The sequence below is a fragment of the Podarcis pityusensis genome (assembly GCF_964106645.2).
Source record: "Podarcis pityusensis genome assembly, chromosome: 1".
Taxonomy (NCBI): domain Eukaryota; kingdom Metazoa; phylum Chordata; class Lepidosauria; order Squamata; family Lacertidae; genus Podarcis; species Podarcis pityusensis.
Window position 1 is genome coordinate 8,140,671 of NC_138028.1, and position 14,395 is coordinate 8,155,065.

Consider the following 14,395-nt stretch of genomic DNA (forward strand, 5'->3'; position numbering starts at 1 on the left):
GAATCATTGAGTTAGCAGGGAGTGAGGCCCAGTTCCGTTCTTGCTCTGGTTGAAATCATTTTGGCTGTGGACATACCCCATGCAAACACAATGGCATTTCTTGTTTGTGGACCCGTGTGTGTGTGTGTGTGTGTGGTATCACGGTGCCCAAAGGCACACGAGTCCTGGTGGATTGGTTCCAGCCTCTACCTTGAGAAGCTTTCCTGCACCCGTAAGTCCCCGTATACATGTCTCGCCCAACCTACTTTTGAAAACCTTACTTCTGCACCGTTGGGAGGCTGAGGGCAGGAATGTGGCGCAGCCTAGCCAGACTGCATGAGCAACTTTTGTGCTGTCTAAGCTGGCATCTGCCTCAAGGGCATTGTGCAACGTTGGGTGGGATTTCTGTGGAAAGTCCGTGGCAGCGTGTTGGCAGAACGCCTTCCTTTTCATGGAAACACTGGCGGAGCTGAGGAATGGGACTGGGCTTCTGCCAAAAGCGGGTAATGAAGAAGCCTTGCGTGATCTTCACATGCAACGCAGCCTGGGTCATGGGACTTGCTTGAGTCTTGCTGCTGTTGGGAGGTTGGAGTTTGCTTGCTAATCTGCCATCCTAGAGACTTGATTGTCCAGGCTGCTAGGAACTTGTTTCCAGTATGTTGCCGAAAGAAACTTTCCCCTATTGCCTTTAATAAAGGGCGGGAGCCTTTACAATAACCAAAGAAATGCAACTCTTGTGCAACTCTTCCAATTGGACCATTTAGATCTAGGCTGTTGGCTCTGACTGGCAGCCGCTCTCCAGGTTGCCAGGATGAGATCTTCCTGATAGGGCTGGGCAATATCTAGTTTACAACATTGCGATATACCACCAGCTAAATATCAGCAATATATCAGTATATCATGATGTCTGAAATAAGGATGCGACTTTGTAGAGGCAAACAGTAGGGCCGGGCGATAACTGGTTTTCAACATCGTGATATATCACCAGCTAAACATTGCAATATACTGATATGTCGCAATGTCCGAAGTAGCGATGGAGCTCTGCAGAGGCGTCGGCTGGCTTCACAGTTTTCCCCACATTGTGATTTTTGCATAGCAAACACACACATATCATGATTCACAATATATTGCCAGGTCAAAGATTATGTAACCACTGTCACGATATGGACTTCAAAGTGGTTTTGGAGGATATACAGCAGACGCTCAGGTAGCGAACGTGATCCGTGCTGGAGGCACGTTCGCAACCCATAGCATTCGCAACCCGTAGTGCCGCGTCTGCACACGCGTGGGTCATGATTTGGTGATTCTGTGCATGCATGAGCGCCGAAACCCGGAAGTAACCCGTTCTGCTACTTCCAGGTTCAGCGTGGTGCGCAACCCGAAAACGCGCAACCTGAAGCGCCTGTAACCCGAGGTATGACTGTATTGCCCAGCCCAACTTCCCTGTTGCCTATTACCTCTCATTTTTAAAAATGGGCGGTTCTAGGATGGAACGTGGGGTGTTCTGCGTGTAAGCCACGGCCTGCGCCATCAAGCCACAGACTTTCCCCATAAATGCAATCACGTTGCACCATTTGCCTACGTGAACTAGATGTTGCCAGCCTAGTTTTGTAGATGTCACATGACAACACATTAATAATAATAATAATAAAAAAATTTGTATACCGCCCTTCATCCGAAGATCACAGGGTGGTTCATTGGTGGCAAGACTAGTGTCTCCTCCTGAGACACTCCACTTCTTAGCAATGCTTCTTCTTAACGCATCCCTTGCTGCAAGCATGAAGGTTCGGCCGTGATCTCCAACTAACAACAAGCGTTGGCGTGCCTATTATCTCTTAGTAATAGAGAAAACAATGTAAATTGCTAATTCCAGGCTTTTTGCAGCAGACGTGCTCCCTGGGAGCGAGCCTGTTAGACAGACGCTGAACTCTTAGGTTTCAGAGTAGAACTTAAAGATGAGTTCTACTCTGTGTCTCTTGGGGGGGGGGGTTGTTGTTTCTGTTTTGCTTTAGCCTCTTATGAGTTTAATGACTGGGGAAGCAGGGAGTGGTGTGGATGAACAGGAGCTCGCTGAAAAGCAACTAGTACTTTGTGGCTTTCTCCAATCAACTCTGCAGACCAGCTGGCAGAAGAACTGAGGGAGGGGAGGGGAGATGATGACATCCTTCTGAGCACTGGGCTTTCCGCTTCCAGAAGTTTCCTAGCGGCACCCATCTCCCTGCAAACAAGCACCATTGCTTTAAAAGGCCGGAGGAGTAAAAGAACATTTTAATAATAATAATAATACTAATCTGCTGAACGAGGAAAATAACCAGCAGGGTCCAGTCACAGCGAGGGGATTTGAACCCTCGTCTCCCAGGTCCTAGTCTGACACTCTATAACCACTGCACCGCACTGTCTCTGGGGTTATCACCTATTCAGTACACCTGCAATGACCATTGGTGCACTTGATACTCCCATATCGTTAAAAAGCATGGCAGCCGCTCAGTCAGGTCCTGCCAGCGAGCGGTTTAAACTTCCAGGTGTTTGGGCCAGAGGCTCCCCATCGGAATGATGTAATCTGGGGACTACTTATTGAAGAACAGGGCTTTAAATAGAGGCGGGCAGCGGGATGTGGGCTTGGGTAGCCCTGCTCACTGCTAGCCCAAACTGTTAACACGTTCTCCTCTTCCCTCCTTTGTAGGGTTTAGCGTCTAGGAAGGCGAACCAGGAGAACTCCAGCCATGGCCCCACGGAAAAGGAGCGGGCGAGGGATCTCTTTTATCTTCTGCTGCTTCCGGAGTAATGACCACCCGGAGATCACTTACCGGCTGCGGAATGACAGCGCCTTTGCCCTGCAGACGATGGAGCCTGCCCTCCCCATGCCTCCGGTGGAAGAGCTGGACGTTATGTTCAGCGAGCTTGTGGTGAGTGATCGCCCCGCGCTTGTCTGTATTGCTGCTTTTATTTATTTCTATTAAAAATGAATTTATTATTCATTAGAAATAACAGTAAAACCAGACCTTAAGCAAAATGATGAAAACATAGATTAGGTCTGCTGTTTTTATTTTTTAATGTACAGGCGGGGGGTTCCCCCCCTCCCCGTTCCTGACCCCTGTGCGCATCGATGGAGCAGGCATAAGCCCGCCCCGTTCTGCCCTGTTTTCCGGCCACTTCCGGGTCGGCAGCGATGAGCACGTGTGTGATTGCAAGCCAACTGGGCACACGTAAAATGCTCGCTACCTGCTCGTAATAAAACCACAGTCCTGTCTTGGTAGGCTTGCCGAAGCAAAATAAGTTTTTGGACAGGTGTTGAAAGCAATACGATGGAAGTAACGGAATGGTTTACTTCCGGGTTTCGGCACATGCGCAGAAGCACAAAATGACGTCACGCGCATGCACAGAAGCACCAAATTGCGTCACGTGCTTGCGCAGACACAACGCTGCGGGTTGTGAACGCTGCAGGTTGAGAACGTGCCTCCCGCATGGATCACGTTTGCAAACCGAGGTATGACTGTACATTATTTCTGCGGCCCCCCTGTGTGGCTCAGGAGCCCAGTTATGTCCCCCCCTCCCCTTCAGAGCTGGCAGCCCCTCACCCCTTTTCGAACACTCTCCCTTGCGGAGTGTTCCCTCAGCCTCCTCTCCTCTCCCCTCTCCTTGTGAGTCCTCTGGGCAGCCGCTGCTGCCACCCCTGGTCTCTGAGCTGCCCTGGAGACAGGTGCCTCCTCACACTGCCTCACAGGGGCCTGGGACTTGTCTTTCCATTCCCAACAGCAAGGGCTGGTGGGCTAGCTGGCTGGGCTCCCTTGCTTGCTTGCTTATTCTGAGGCCGCCTCAGCTCCTGGCAACCAACACCCCCTGGCCAACCCCAGAGGCACCATTCGCCAGCGGAGCTTGTAGCCAGGGCTGCTGCAACAAACAGCTGTGGAATCCTTTGGGAGGCAGAGACGCAAAGGGGCATCAGAGGAGTGAGGGGGAAAGAGGTACAGAGCCCAGAGTTCCCTGCAGGACCCCTGACCATCTTTCCAGGCACCCCAGGGTGCCATGGCACACTGGTTGAAAACAACTGACGACGGTCACCTCCAGACTGGATTATTGTAACTCGCTCTACGTGGGGCTGCCCTTGAGACTGACCCAGAAACTCCAGCGGGTGCAGAATGCCGCGGCGAAACTCCTTACGGGGTCCTCGCTGCGAGATCACATTCACCCAGTGCTTTACCAACTGCACTGGCTCCCGGTGGAGTATAGGATCAGGTTTAAGGTGCTGGTTTTAACCTTCAAAGCTCTATACGGCCTAGGACCCTCGTACCTATGGAACCGCCTCTCCTGGTATGTCCTACGGAGGACCTTACGGTCTTCAAACAAAAGCATCTTGGAGGTCCCAGGCCACAGGGAGATTAGGCTGGCCTCAACCAGAGCCAGGGCTTTTTCAGCTGTGGCCCCGATCTGGTGGAACGCTCTGTCACAAGAGACTAGGGCCCTGCGGGACTTGACATCTTTCCGCAGGGCCTGCAAGACAGAGCTGTTCCACCAGGCCTTTGGCCAGGGCACAGCCTGACTCCCTCCTTTGGCAATCCTCACAGAACTTCTAGCTCAAATGGTTGCCGTTAATTTGATTGGAATTAATTTTATAATGAAATGATTTTAGAATGTTTTACCATTTTACTGTTATTAGCCGCTCTGAGCCCGGCTTCGGCTGGGGAGGGCGGGATATAAATAAAATTTATTATTATTATTATTATTATGGTTGACAGAGGAAGACCTCAAGGGCAGCACCATTGTGCCCGTGGGCACTGGGTTAATGACCCCTGCTATAGACCCTCCAACCCATTTGCCATTTCCAGTGCCGGACAAGCAAAACTGAATCCAAGCATGCCAACGCCAGCTGTGTCTTTGGCTGGCATGTTGGCTTCCCCCTTGTGCCAAGGCCCTTACACACAAATGGCCGCACGCTTGGGCATTGTAAGATGAGGGCAAGCCGCTTGTCTCGCTGCCTGTCAGGGCTTTGCCTGCTTTTTCCGCCACACACAAGGAGAGAGGGGCTTGGGGGGGGGGGGGAAGAGGCTCTCACAAAAGGGCAGCCAGCCCTGGCTTTGCTTTTTGACGGGGTGCAGTTTTGCAGCTGCTTGGAAATGGATGGGGTTGCCGAGGCAACCTGCAAGGCTTCCTCGGATGGGCGATGGGGGGGACATGCCTTGTTGACTTCCAGGGTTTCAGCTTTTTCTCTTCTCCTGGGTTAACGCTACCTTAAGGCTTTGGGGAACAATAGGAGAGGGAGCAGCGGGGTCATTGGGGAGGGATGGGGGTTGGTGCGGCAGGTGGGTGGGCAAAGCCCGTGACCATGGGATCTTCGGACAATTACCAAGTGAATACCTTTGGTGCTTGCCGGACCAGAAGGTCGAATTCTTCCAGGCTCTTGTCTTGCTCCCACCCCTAAATCTCTTTGTGCTCCAGCCCCATCTGGCACCAGCTGTTGCATAATCTCACCAATTCATCTGTCCATCAAGACGTTGAGCACTTCTGGGATGTTTACAATGGAAAAAACCCCAGGCATGAGACGTCTTGTTGGGAGGGTAAGCAGTTCATTCAGATAGGATTTGTTCGGTCGATCCCAGATTATGAAATCCTAGAATTCTGCAGTTGGAAGGGATCCCAGGGGTCATCCAGTCCAACCCCCTGCAATGCAGGAATCTCAGCTAAAGCATCCATGACAGATGGCCATCCAAGCTCTGCTCAAAATCCTCCAAGAAAGGAGAGTCCACAGCCTCCCAAGAGAATCCGTTCCACCATCAAACAGCTCTTCCGACAGTTCTTCCTGATGTTTAGTCACAATCTCTTCTCTTGTAACTTGAAGCCATTGGTTCAAGTCCTGTCCTCCAGAGCAGGAGAGAGCAGGCTTGTTCCCTCTTCCATGTGGCATCTTGAGATATTTGAAGACGACTATCATATCTCCTCTCAGTCGCCTCTTTTCGAAGCTAAACATACCCAGCTCCTTCAACCATTCCTCATAAGGCTTGGTTTCCAGTCCCTTGATCATCTTGGTTGCCCTCCTCTGCACATGTTCCAGCTTATCAATATCCTTCTGGTGCCCAGAACTGGACACAGTATCCCAGTGTGGTCTGACCAAGTCACAATAGAGTAGTACTATTTACTTCCCTTAATTCGGACGCTAGACTTCTGTTGATGCAGCCTAGATTAGCATTAGCTTCTTCTTCCTCCTTTTTGCTGCTGCATCACAATGTTGGCTCATGTGGTCCACTAAAACACCTAGATCCTTTTCACACATACTGCCAGTGAGCTAGGTGTCCTCCATCTTCTGTTTGTGCTGAGACAGACTGGAAAACAAGGCTGGTTCCTTCCATTAATGGAAGATGGATTCATGCCTTTTAACAGTGGCATTAGAGGTCGAAAATCAGGGAGCGCACCTTTTCTCGTTGCTCCATATCTCCATGGCAAAGGAAATGTAGCTGTTGCCTTCTCCCGCGCCTTTGAACGGTGTCACCTCTGTCTTTAGAAGTGATGGCCCCAATCGCCTATGAGAATCAGGATTACAAGAAGAAAAAGCTTGACATTCTGATTGCTGGGGTACCTTTGAAAGCATGTGAGCCGCACTGAGGAACCTGAAATCTTGGAAGTTTGATTGGGATGGGTAGGGCTGAGTTGGGTTTTTCCAGAGGAGCAGCGAAAAAGCAGCTAGGTCTTTGCTCATCAGTGCAACGGGCATAATTTGTACAGTTTTTGGTATGCCTCTTTTTTGGGATGCAGAATTCTCATTTCCATTCGTCAGTGGGCACACGCTCCCAGCAACATACTGAAGCACTTTAGTATTCAGAGTCCAATGGAATTGATATCCCTATAATATGGTATAATCCTCAGGGGCGCAAATGTTCCTCGTTGCAGTTAAAAGGCACGGAGCAAGCATAGCTTTGGGGCAGATTAACCCACATGGTTTGGGAGGGCGCTTAAGCCTTCTGTGTCAACAGCAGCCATTACAGACGCAGAGCCATTTGAATCATTAGATCATGCATTATGGATCATGCTTGCTATCAGAATGGGGGAGGCAGCGTTGAAGGCACAGGTAATCCAAGCCTGAGACAATGACTTTCAGGACAGGTGCGTTGCTGAGCAGCCTTAAGTGATATTCTCTGGAAGGGAGTAAGTGCCAACTTTCCAGTAATATGTGGATTTCCCCTCCAGTGGGTATAAGAGAGAGAGAGATCATCTTAGAATCATAGAATCATAGAATCATAGAGTTGGAAGAGACCACAAGGACCATTGAGTCCAACCCCCTGCCAAGCAGGAAACACCATCAGAGCACTCCTGACATATGGTTGTCAAGCCTCTGCTTAAAGACCTCCAAAGAAGGAGACTCCACCACACTCCTTGGCAGCAAATTCCACTGTCAAACAGCTCTTACTGTCAGGAAGTTCTTCCTAATGTTTAGGTGGAATCTTCTTTCTTGTAGTTTGGATCCATTGCTCCGTGTCCGCTTCTCTGGAGCAGCAGAAAACAACCTTTCTCCCTCCTCTATGTGACATCCTTTTATATATTTGAACATGGCTATCATATCACCCCTTAACCTCCTCTTCTCCAGGCTAAACATGCCCAGCTCCCTTAGCCGTTCCTCATAAGGCATCGTTTCCAGGCCTTTGACCATTTTGGTTGCCCTCCTCTGGACACATTCCAGTTTGTCAGTGTCCTTCTTGAACTGTGGTGCCCAGAACTGGACACAGTACTCCAGGTGAGGTCTGACCAGAGCAGAATACAGTGGCACTATTACTTCCCTTGATCTAGATGCTATACTCCTATTGATGAGGCCCAGAATTGCATTGGCTTTTTTAGCTGCCGCGTCACACTGTTGGCTCATGTCAAGTTTGTGGTCGACCAAGACTCCTAGATCCTTTTCACATTCTTATCTCTCTTGGCATAGATACTAGTCATGGACTCTGAGGAGCCAGGATGAGGGGTAGGAGCCACCCAAAGATTTATTTATTTATGAAAATATTTGTATATTTCTGTCATACACACACACATGCAATCAAAATTATTCAACCCCCATTGCAAATCAGGTTCATTATCAAAATCCACAGACTTTCAGCTGCAATTTCATTGCAATTTCAATTGCTTTTGTTTGATTTGCTCATTGCAAACAGCTGGAAGTCTCCATATGGTCACAATTGGAACTGTGCCAGTCGCAAAATGCGCCGGGGCGGCGGGGAGGATTTCAAACACAGCCGGTGACCAATTCCTTGCTTACGCACCATTCCAATTTGAGCAGTAAAGTCTCTAGCAGCAAACAAAGTCTGAGTCCTTTGTCCAGGTCAGGACATCACTGCACCGACGAAAGCATCCTTTCCAAAGCTGGTTCCCTGCAAATGTTTGGGATTAGAACTTGCATCCAGCATCAACAGCATGGAACTGGGAGTCTGTTGAAGGAGGCTCAACCCAAAAGTGGTTTAAGCATGGCAAGCTGCTTTATTGGAAAGACTCTTGCAGCAAATTAAGGCAGCAAGACAGACAAACCCCCAGGGAAACTTTTTAGGTCAGTGGTTTGGCTTCATATACAGTGGGCTGGAAGCGAATCTGTTATATTATCTGTTCCCGTTCTGAATGGATCTTGACGGAGGGGTGTATTAGGCTGTGAATATACTTGAAGACTTACTTTGTATTTACCTGGGGAAAATGCGGGTGGCGCTGTGGGTTAAACCACAGAGCCTAGGACTTGCCGATCAGAAGGTCGGCGGTTCGAATCCCCATGATGGGGTGAGCTCCCGTTGCTCGGTCCCGGCTCCTGCCAACCTAGCAGTTCGAAAGCACGTCAAAGTGCAAGTAGATAAATAGGTACCGCTCCAACAGGAAGGTAAACAGCCTTTCTGTGCGCTGCTCTGGTTTGCCAGAAGCGGCTTAGACATGCTGGCCACATGACTCGGAAGCTGTATGCCGGCTCCCTCGGCCAATAAAGCGAGATGAGCACAGCAGCCCCAGAGTCGGCCACTACTGGACCTAATGGTCAGGGGTCCCTTAAGTATACAACTTATTTTGTATTTACCTGGGGGGAAAGAAAAATGAGGAAATAAGTTTAGGTTAATTTTCTCAGGACTAAGACCTCAAAATATGTCATATCATAAGAGCTGATGCATGTTAATCTTAGAAAATGAACATGGAAGAGCTCCTCAGTTTTGCACACGAAGGAAGGCGATCTTGCACTTACTATCATGTTACCTGCTAGAATGGCTTGAATCCTAATAGCTGTGATTTCAGAGGATGTGCATGAGGCTAAGGAAGCAGATTGGGATACTAAACTGACTCTAATTTAGGGATTAGTTGAGGAGGGAGAAAAAGGCCAACCGACCTGATTAGCACTTCCTGAAACAGTACACCTAAACACAGGTATCATTCGAAATTTGCACTTCTCTGAATTTTATGATGCAACGCTCCCAACAAAACAATGGGTGCAAAAAAATGGGCATATTAGAGCAATTACACCTGTTTAGTGAAAGTAACGTACACAAATGCATTGCGTATGGGGAGATTGCTGGGGTGTGTACCAGACAAAATTGCTTATAAAATCTTGATGCTATGAGAGATGCACACTAGAATGCTGATGGGTTTTCATGAGGTCATTTTTAAAAAGTGCCATAGATTGATGTGGAAGCGTGGAGAACCGAAGGTTAAGTTTGGAAAAAATGAGGTGCTGAATGCTGGTAGATAGATTTCATCTGCAGGTGAAGTTTCCTGCATGTGGGCCCTGGAATTAGCTTCAGGGACTTGGTGAGCTTCAGACAGGACATTGTTAGAATCATAGAATTATAGAAATGGAAGGGACACCGAGGGTCATCTATTCCAACCCCCTGCAATGCAGGAATCTCAGCTAAAGCATCCAGGACTGGTGCACATCCAACCTCTGCTTAGAAACCTCCAAGGAAGGAGAATCCTCCATCTCCCAAAGGAGACCATTGTGCTGTCAAACAGCTCTTCCTGTCAGAAAGTTCTTCCTGATGTTTAGCCGAGCTCTCCTTTCTTGCGACTTGAATCTTGCAGCTTGGATTGAAACCAGCAGAGGAGAACATTTCCTTTTTACTCCCTCCTGCTTGTAGAAGAGCTGTCCCATGGAAACTCTGACCGGGGTGGGGAATCAAAGACATTGGGGTAAGCCATGGCAGGTGGACTTGTGTCAGTGAGCAGCTTTTGAAAACTTGGAGGTGTTTTGAAGAGGAGGGAGGAGAGAGAGAGAGAGAGAGAGAGAGAGAGAGATTATGTCTTGGATTGGCACACAAAATACTGTATTTTTGCTCTATAAGACGCACCGGACGATAAGACGCACCTAGTTTTTAGAGGAGAAAAACAAGAAAAAAAATATTCTGAATCAAATGTTGTTGAAGAGGCTTTGCACAGCTATCCCTGAAGCCAGAACAGTAAGAGGGATTGCTGCGCAGCAAGAGGGATTGCTGTTCTGGCTTCAGCGATAGATGCACAACCTGCATTCGCTCAGTAAGATGCACACACATTTCCCCTTACTTTTTAGGAGGGAAAAAGTGTGTCTTATAGAGCGAAAAATACGGTAAATAGGCCCAACAGAAGAAAAGCCCTGCTAGTTTGGACCAAAGGTCCACTTATCCCAGCATCTCCATCTTACAGCGACCATGAAGAGCATGTAAGCAGCTGTAGGTAAGATTTAAACTTCCACAATGGGGACTCCCTACCCATCTTCCTAATTTTTTTATTGGGTTTTCCCCCAGCCCCCTGGAGCAGACTCGGGGTGGGCATGGGGTACTTGTGGGGGTAAAGTTCCGCTTGGCAAGCATAAAACCATTGCACCACGTTAGATAGTTATCCATTTCTTTACATTTATATTCCTCCAAGGAGCTCAAAGTGGCGTACATTGTCCGTCTGTCTGTCCCCACCTCGTTTAATCCTCACAACACCCCTGAGAGGTAGGTTAGGCTGAGAGGCAGTAACTGGCCCAAGATCACCCAGGGAGCTTCGTGGCTGGAGTGGGGATTCAAATCACCACTGACTATGAGCCACTCTCCCCACTTGTGATTCCCAGAGCTGGTATTCTTTCCTCCTAATTTTTTTTTTAAAAAAAGCTGCATAAAATTAGCATTTTGTATGTATTGGCTTTTTCGTCCCCCACAGCCCACCTGCCCCAAATTACACATGTCTTCAGATGGTAAAATATTTCTGGAGGGCTTATGCTTGTTTCTTTTATCTTTCTGAAACAGCAAATGAATTAAGTGCCACTTGCTAATAATAAAGAGGTGGGGAGTCGGAATACCCCAGCAACAACAGAAGCAGCAGCAGCAGCAACTGCCCTGCCAGATGTCATTGATGGATTGTATAATCTCTCCACTTTCTAGTTGGAGATAACTGTCTGGTCTGGATGGAGGCTGCTCCCTCTGCCTGCCTTTTCCAAAACTTTGAGCGGTGTCAGCGGCGTTTACAGCGACGCTATCTTATAAATTAACCACCAGCTGAGATCGCTTACTTCATTTGATCCCCTGAATTGTTAAACTGGCTGGGCACTTCAGGGCTGCTTGAAACTCACAGGATTCCTGAGGGTATCTTTAAATATATATATTTTTAAGCAACGGAGAGCTGAAGCTAAGGGTTAGAGCAGGGGTCAGCAAACTTTTTCAGCAGGGGGCCGGTCCACTGTCCCTCAGACCTTGTGGGGGGGGGGCGGACTATATTTTGAAGGAAAAAAATGAACGAATTCCTATGCCCCACAAATAACCCAGAGATGCATTTTAAATAAAAGGACACATTCTACTCATGGAAAAACATGGTGATTCCCGGACCGTCCGCGGACCGGATTGAGAAGGTGATTGGGCCAGATTAGGCCCCTGGGCCTTAGTTTGCCTACCCATGGGTTAGGCAGCCTTTCTCAACCTGTGGGTGCCCAGCTCCCATCACCTCTAGCCAGCAAGGCCAGAGCTCAGGGATGATGGGAGTTGTAGTCCAACAACATCTGGGGACCCACAGGTTGAGAACCACTGAGTTAGAGCATCTGCATTGCACGCAACAGGTTCTGGGTTCAATCCAGGTCGGGCTGGGATTGTTCCCTGTGTGAAAGCAGAGACTGGAGCTGTCAGTGCAGACAACACCATTGCCAGAACTCCCTGGGAAGAGGGATTGTGTGTTAAACACCTCTGGGTCTGGTCGCTCTGTGAGGGAACTTGAATGTAACCCACCGCTGAACCGTGGTCTCCTCCTCTGCTCCTACATGCTATATTTCCGTGTTTAGAATCATAGAATTGTAGAGTTGGAAGGGACCCTGAGGATCATCCAGCCCAACCCCTTTCAATGCAGGAATATGCAGCTGTCCCTCAGCTGTACAAATTTAAAAACACTAGCAGGACTGAAGTCACTCCTACAATGTAGATGATAGAAGATGTGAAAAGATAAAATACGCGAATGGATCTGATAAGAGATACCAGCTGGAGGGAGGGAGGGAAGTCACAAGCTCAGCAGAGCTAAAATGTTTATATGTTGATTAATATATTGTAAGAAAGAATGTGTAAAGAAAATAATAAAAATTTATTGACTAAAAAAAAAAGGAATATGCAGTGTCCCTTAACTGGGATCGAACCTGCAACCTTGGCGTTATCAGGACCACACTCTAACCAGCTGAGCCGTCCCATTTTCTTCTCGCCAAAGCTGATTTCGCATCTGTTGAGCTTTGCCCGCCCCTCCCCAGCACTAACATTTCCCCACCCAGATGCGAATGACACACTTTGAAGCGCTCGAAGCTGCTGATGCAAGGAAAGCAATCCGGCAATAAAAAATCGGGCTGTGAAGTGGTAGCAGCCTTCTGAATCATTGCGTCTTAAAAACGAGCATCGAGTGCTGCTCCGCCTTGGTGGTGACGCCTGAGGTCTTTGATGATTGCTGCGTACAAAGCTCATCTGCACGATGCCTTTAAAGCAGCGTCGTACCACAGGCATGGCTTCCCCCCAGAGCATCCTGGGAACTGTAGTTTGACAAGGGTCTCCCTCCACGGTCACCAACGCTGCTTGCAGGTTCCCCATTAATAATAATAGGCGGCTCCCAATCAAGTGTTAAAAACAGTACAGCGTTAAATATTAAAAACTTCCCTGAACAGGGCTGCCTTCAGATGTCTTTTAAAGATAGGATAGCTGCTTATTTCCACAGGGTGGGCGCCACTACCGAGAAGGCCCTCTGTCTGATTCCCTGTAACCTCACTTCTCCCAATGAGGGAACCGCCAGAAGGCCCTCAGCGCTGGATCTCAGTGTCTGGGCTGAACGATGGGGGTGGAGATGCTCCTTCAGGTATACAGGACCGAGGCCGTTTAGGGCTTTAAAGGTCAGCACCAACACTTTGAATCGTGCTCGGAAACGTACTGGGAGCCAATGCAGATCTCTCAGAACCGGTGTTATGTGGTCCCAGCAGCCGCTCCCAGTCACCAGTCTAGCTGCCACATTCTGGATTAATTGCAGTTTCCCGGTCACCTTCAAAGGTAGCCCCATGTAGAGCACGTTGCAGTAGTCCAAGCGGGAGATAACCAGAGCATGCACCACTCTGGCGAGACAGTCTGCGGGCAGGTAGGGTCTCAGCCTACATACCAGATGGAGCTGGTAAACAGCTGCCCTGGACACAGAATTAACCTGTGCCTCCATGGACAGTTGTGAGTCCAGAATGACTCCCAGGCTGCGCACCTTGTCCTTCAGGGGCACAGTTGCCCCATTCAGGACCAGGGAATCCTCCACACCTGCCTGCCCCCTGTCCCTCAAAAACAGTACTTCTGTCTTGTCAGGATTCAACCTCAATCTGTTAGCCGCCATCCATTTGGTTGGCCGTTGTGAGAATAGGATGCCAGTGGCCTGATCCGGCAGATTCTTCTGGTGTCTTTAGATCACAAGTCTTCATCTAATAAGCACAGGGAAGCTGGGAGGAGAGAGTCACTCTTTCCAAGAGCCTCTCCCTTGTTTATTCCTGCTTATTAGTCAGAGCTGTCTGGCTTCTGGTCTAAGTCTAAAGAAGGTGTGAATTTGTTTTCTTGGTAACGAGCGATTTAGCACAAGCCAGCTGAAGAAATGTCAGGCAGAGCTTTTATGTTAAAAGGTTTAAGCGTAACCTGACGCCGGGAAGGTCACGGTGCTATGAGTATCCAACCTGCCTTCCTCTTGGGGTGTACATTACACTGTTTAGTTCTGACAGGTGCCTGCCTGTTCCTGGAGATTTTCATCGAGGGAGTGCGAATAGGTGGCATTAAATGCATATTATTTATTCCGTTTATATCCCTCCTTCCCTCTCAAAGGAGCCCAGAGGGTTCTGTAGGTCCCCACTCCTGTCATTCTGCTACAAAACAAAATTGCACAGTGCTCTGCGTGCTAAAACACAAATATAAATTGCAATTATGCAGGACGATGTATTAGTGTCCGGTTCCCAACAGCAGCTAGCCAGATGCAC

At 48.7% G+C, this 14,395-nt stretch overlaps 1 protein-coding gene across 2 annotated transcripts in view; it reads left to right on the top strand.

The window, feature by feature from the left end:
* The window catches only part of DAAM1 (dishevelled associated activator of morphogenesis 1), a 176,550-nt gene that overhangs the window by 57,549 nt on the left and 104,606 nt on the right, over positions 1-14,395 (top strand). For both annotated transcript variants that reach the window (XM_081015552.1, XM_081015553.1), the window contains exon 2: positions 2,663-2,885. In XM_081015552.1, coding sequence (XP_080871678.1) covers positions 2,703-2,885 — 183 coding nt within the window. In that variant the 5' untranslated portion in view covers positions 2,663-2,702. The remainder of the gene's footprint in view (positions 1-2,662; positions 2,886-14,395) is intronic.